Source organism: Mus musculus, chromosome 16 (genome assembly GCF_000001635.26).
Source record: "Mus musculus strain C57BL/6J chromosome 16, GRCm38.p6 C57BL/6J".
Classification (NCBI taxonomy): Eukaryota; Metazoa; Chordata; class Mammalia; order Rodentia; family Muridae; genus Mus; species Mus musculus.
Genome location: NC_000082.6, coordinates 26,102,049 through 26,108,048, shown reverse-complemented (window position 1 = coordinate 26,108,048; position 6,000 = coordinate 26,102,049). Strand labels below are relative to the sequence as shown.

At 48.0% G+C, this 6,000-nt stretch overlaps 1 protein-coding gene across 1 annotated transcript in view; it reads left to right on the top strand.

The window, feature by feature from the left end:
- Window positions 1-2,235: 2,235 nt before the first annotated feature.
- Window positions 2,236-6,000, top strand: part of P3h2 (prolyl 3-hydroxylase 2) — a 146,530-nt gene continuing 142,765 nt past the window's right edge. The window contains exon 1 of the mRNA NM_173379.3: window positions 2,236-2,833. Coding sequence (NP_775555.1) covers window positions 2,366-2,833 — 468 coding nt within the window. The 5' untranslated portion in view covers window positions 2,236-2,365. The remainder of the gene's footprint in view (window positions 2,834-6,000) is intronic.

The following is a 6,000-nucleotide window of genomic DNA, read 5'->3' as shown; positions in this document are numbered from 1 at the left end:
AGAAGGAGATGAGAGTTCTATATCTTGATCAGAAGGCAGCCATGAGGATGCTCTGATTTCATACTAGGTAGAAGTCAGGCATAGGAGGCCTCAAAGCCCACCTCCACAGTGACACACTACCTCCATCACCTACTCCAATAAGACCACATCTTCTGATAGTGCCACTCCCCATAGACTAAGCATTGAAACATGTGAATCTAGCAGAGCCAAAGCTATTTAGTACTACACTATACCAATTGAATCAGAATCCCTCAGAGCTAGGACCAAATATAAATTTTTATCATCTCATTCCAATGTTTTAAAAAATCTGAAGGGTTACTTAAGTGAATAATCAACCATATGTTGTAGAGAAGTACAACACAAAGCTTAAAAGACACGCCCCAACTGGGAGCCACTAGGTTGTTTGTGAGCTATGGACTATAGGCTTTGAATTCTGTCTAGGGTCTTTTCTCCTAAGTTTTTTTTTAGCTTTGTCCTGCAGAAGGTTTAGCAACTATTTTATCAGAGCACATTGAATTCCACTTAGTATGTTCTACATTTTTAGTTTGTATCAGACTCCTGTGACCTGTGTTCATTTCCTGCATTTCACTGTAAACTTGCAGAAGTGAGGACACTGGTATGATCACATCTTCTTTCCCCCATCATCCACACACCAGGGGCAGGCACTTAGAGATATTAATTTAGTGACACGTGTTCAGTGATATAGGAATGTCTATGATGTAGAGCTGAGACATGCAAAATTATCTTCACAGCTGATCTGTCTCCTAGATAGCATTTTTTATTCCGTGTGCTTCAAACCCTTCTCCAAATAGATCCATAATTTTAGACTCTGCCACCTTTATCTGAACAGTTCATCACCAGGAGAAAAAAAAAAAAAACTCTTTGCTAATTCTGGAGCACTGACCATCTAAGGCAAGATTTGCCATGAATGGAAATAGACAATTTTGAGAATTTTGGTGTAAAAATTAATATGTACATGAATCAGTTTTTTTTTTTCAGAGTTATTTAGCCAGCGCGGTTCATGGCCAAAAGGGTGAGAAACTCAACAAGAAGAAGGGAAAGGTTGCGACACTAGCCACCTTTTTTGAATAGTGACCATTTTACACAAAGACTTTCTTCAGCAAATTCGGGTCAGTTGGACAATATATGCGGTTCTTTCCCGTTGGTTATCTTTCCAATGGCCCAGAGACTGAGGTGAGATTCCCACAGACAGTTCCAGACAAACAGAAGTCCTCCCAGGGAATTGCAGGCTGGACTCCAGAGTCTAACACACTTTCCCCCCCTTTTTCTGGGAGTGTGGAGCCAAGGGACAGAAAAGAGGGGAACACCTTGGCTAAGAAGGTATTTATGACCCAACAGACGGGGAGGAACAGGAAAGCCTCCAGCTAGTTCCTTGGACTCTGGCAGCTGTTTCTGTCAAGTTTCCCACTTCTAGATTGATGTTCATTGCTTAAGTCCTGGGGTACTGGGTTTGTTAAACTGACTCTTTGTTCAACTCTCACAATAGGGATTTATGTCTGAATATCACTGGACATGTTGGGCATTTGGCTGCTTTGGATGAGGTAAGTAACAGAGGCCCAGTGCACATCTGGAAAACTGCCAAAGGCAGAACTTAATGTACAGCTCCACTTTCCTCCAGCGGTCTGAACAGGAAACTCGGGTTATTTATCGTTCTTGCCCAGTCTTCACATTCAATACAGGAACACATCCACACTTAGCCATGGGAGAAAGCAAGAGGGAGGAGACCCTGCCCTACAGGAGGGCGGGAAGCTTCTATTTTTGTGGGGCAGAGCTAGGTTCATCCTTTGCTTATTCTTAGCTGTATAAACTTGGGCAAACCCCTTTCTCCTCAAACCTACTCAACTGGCCAGGGGCCCTCCTCCCCTTCTCTAGAGCTTTTCAGGCAGTCTGAAATGCCCCTTCATGTTGCATCTAAGAGTGAAGGACTGCAAAGAGCAAGTCCACATAGATTCCAGAAAACGACTGTGGACCTCACTTCCCCAAGTGCTGAAGATAAAGCAACACCATCGTCTTCTGCCACCCACAAGGGACCCCACACGCAAAACTTGTCCCCAGGGGTCGGCCTCTCAGGACTGTGCTAGCTCTCAGGCAGCTGGAGCGCGGCTCGCGGAGGCTCGGCGGCAGGAGGAGCGTGTGAGCTGGAGGCGTCCCTTTAAGAGCGGCCAGCTGGGCGAGCCTCCGCCTCCAGGACCGCAGCGCTGCCGGCGGTCACCTGGGGCTGTCGCGCAGCGGGATCACGGCAGGATCGGCTCGCTAGCCCTCGGAGTTGGAGCGGGGCTCGAACGTGAGTTGCGGTGGGGCAGGCAAGAAGCGCGACGATCTCCCTCCACGGGTCCGGCGGAGGATGCGGGAGAGCACGTGGGTGTCGCTGCTGTTGCTGCTACTGCTGCCCACACCGCAGCGGGGCGGCCCCCAGGACGGTCGCCGGTCCCCGGAGCCAGAGCCCGAGCGCGGCCCGCTGCAGCCCTTCGACCTGCTCTACGCCAGCGGCGTGGCTGCCTACTACAGCGGCGACTATGAGCGAGCGGTGCGGGACCTGGAAGCCGCCCTGAGCAGTCACCGGCGCCTACGGGACATCCGCACGCGCTGCGCCCGCCACTGCGCGGCGCGCCGTCCGCTCGCGCCCCCCGGCGCCGGCCCCGGAGCCGAGCTGCCCTTCTTCCGCGCGGTGCTGGAGCGGGCGCGCTGCTCCCGCAGCTGCCAGAGCCAGCGCCTGGGCGGCCCCGCGTCCCGCCACCGCGTCAGCGAGGACGTGCGCAGCGACTTCCAACGCAGAGTTCCCTACAACTACCTGCAGAGGGCCTACATCAAGGTACTGAACGTGGCTGCGCCCATCGCGGGTGACCCTAGGGTTGGCTTTGTGGGATAGGGGGTGGGGTGGGAGGGAGCATTGCTCTACACTCCATCCAGCCTTTCGCAGTGGCTCTGCTTTGCGTGCAAGTAGAAGCCCAGAGACTAGACTAGATGAAAGTGGGCAGATCAGCTTTGCTCTCTGTCTCAGCGTCCTCTTCACTCGCAAAAATGGGCTGTGCCAAGAAGAGCATATCAAAAGTGTCTTTCAACACTTCGGTGGTTGTGCTCTACCTAGACCTAGAGTAAATTCTTTGACATAGCCCACTCCTGATCTCCTTTTAGCTATCCCTCTTACTCTGCAGTCTGATCTTCTAAGTTTAAGAAACGGCCCTAAACGGTCCTAAAAGTTATTTCTCTTCAACTAAAGAAGAGCAACGAGATAAAAAGTCGTGGAGGAATGATGCTTGAAGCTGTATGAGGCAATCTACTGAAAGTGCGGATTTCTTTGGTACTGGTTTAGGTTCCTGGGGTTCCCACCATTTAGGACCACTTCACCTCAGATGCCCAGCGCTCTCTGCTTTTACTTGCGTCTATGTACCTTCCCCGGAGTTGCTGTCAGGAGGTATACAATCAAAACTGGCATACCCCAGAGCCCCAGTTAAAAAGACCTAACTAGCTGCATGGCAAAAATGTAGAATGAATTACCCAGCCCCTCACTTCCACAAACTCATGTTTCTCAGGGTCACATTTCTTATGCCTATCTTTCTGAGTCAATATATCCAGGTCTTTCAGACAGCAGTGGGAGGAGTTAATATGGTCACAACAGAGACCAGATCTCAAGAGCAGTGTGCATGGTGCTGAGGTTCAGGAGTTGACTAGTTCGGGTCAAGGACTGACAGAGAACCCAGAATTCTCTCCAGGACATGTGTGTTGTCTGTTCTCTTGTGCTTTCCAATGGATTTGCTGAAGACATGTATCACGCATAAATCTGCCTTTTAGAAAGAAAAGGGCACAGTTTTTCCTGTTCTTTCAGAAATTAGTCAGTTCTGGGGGAGGGACTAAGCTGGTTCCCAGAGCAGAATGTGAGTGATCCTGTCGTGTGGTCCTTTTGAGAGTCTGGGCTGCAAGGGGGAGATGTGGCCATTTTGCTGATGAGTCTGTAGCTCGTGGCAAATAGATTTTCTCTTCTCCGGACGAACAGGAGAAGAGAAGGATGCATACTCATCCTGTGAAAATAAACAGCCATGCAGTCAGCATGTGGATTTCTGTGATTCTGTAGGCATATATTTTTATGTAATATTAACATTTATTTCTCATCCCCTTACCCCTGGTCCCCAATGAGAGGTCAAAGAAGATGAAACCATAAGCCTAAGAGGCCTTTTCTAATGACTTTGATTAACATAACTGACAGATTCCGAGGAAGGAAATGTTTTTACCCCTATAGGAATTTGCTCATTACCACCTACAGGCTGCATTAGAATTCTTCTCTTCTCTGTGCTTCATGGAAACTCTAAGGTAGACTTGCCTTCTTCTCAGGGAGACACACACACACACTGACACACACACACTGACACACACACAAACACATATGCACCATTACCGCCATCTTTGGACTGTGGAATATTCACTAGCAGGGTGACCAGCTCTTGTGTATATGTGTATGGTCATAGTGCCATGTATAAGTGAATTTATATAGTCCGAAAGCCACATGAAACTGAATTGCTCTTGAGATCTGGGACCCAGTTTGCACTTAGGAGTCTATCGTAGCCTAGATATAACTCAGTGGAAACAGGAGGCTTCGCAGAGTTAAGGAAGAACAGGCATTCTCAACTAGAGGATAAACACACTGTGCTCGCTTTCAGGAGTAATATCCTTCCACACCCAGGATAATGAGCTCCTGGAGGCAACTGATCCCTGATGCTCATGTGTTGGAGATTAAGAAGAGATGAGAACTGTAAACTCTGACACTTTGCACTTCACTTTCTTTTTTGAGGGATGAAGATCGGGATGTCCAGAAGAAAGGGACTTGCTCCTTGTTACCTGAGTGGTGTTAGTTTGGCATGTTGATGGAGTGAGCCAAGGGCTTATCCAGAGTCAGTCCGGGTTCTCTGGCTAATGGACTCCAGCCTGTGCTATGGCCAGAGGCCATGGTTGGCTCTGGGCTCTGTAGAATGCTGGACTAGTGGGGATTACACTGAAGCCAGGTTTGGACAGCTCCAGGGGTGAGCAAGTCCTTGTTCCCTGAAGTCACAGGTATCCATTCCTCTCTAGTACTGTTGTATCCAATCTGCACAGAAGCCTGGAGTGTGGGAGAACTGAACAGTTATGTGGTGGTAGCCCTACAGAGGCATAGTTTACCTTGGTATGCAAAGACAGGGTAAGAATCATCCAACTTAAAAAAAGGTCTCTCTCTCTCTCTCTCTCTCTCTCTCTCTCTCTCTCTCTCTCTCTCTCTCTCTCTCTCATAAGATACAATTCATCAGCCATAGCTTAAACCCTAAGATATGGCTATTAATGTGGCATTCCTTGGAGAGTGCATAGTGGTTACTCTTTGCTACTGCATGGAGCCTATATGGTGTGACCCAACGTCTACAGCCTCTGTCCCTTCCCCTTTCCAGGTCTATCTCTCCACATCTAACACTTTGGATCTTGGCCTTGCTATTCTTCCTGGGGAGCTTGAAGGCCCTGGAATAGAAAAAGATCAGAGATTCAAGATTGTTGTATCATACGTCAGCTTTCTATTTTCCTGTCTGTGAGATGGGGAAATACTACCTGCTTAGTCTGAGGTTAGTTTAAGACAGACTAGAGTCTGACTCTTAAGAAACACTACAGTGCAGTTATTAAAGGATTCCCACTTCTTTGCATGTTGAAATCATCACTAACACAGGGGCTTCCATAGCTCCCAGCAGCTGTTTTGAATGCTCATGGAAGAGAACTTTCCTCTTTTGTCTTTCTATCAAACTCCATTTTTAAAAGTGTATATGCCCTTGCTTCTGTGAGCTCCCTGGAATCAAGAACTGCCAATTCTTTTTGCATTTTTTCAAAAGAAAGAGTTGTCAGGCATGGATGCTTACTGGTTAGGTAACTCTTACCTTTGGGGGCATGAGAACATGAGTGAACATTAGCATTTTTGTCAAAAGGTCTGCGCTGGGTCATCAACAATCATATCTAATATCTTAAACAAGA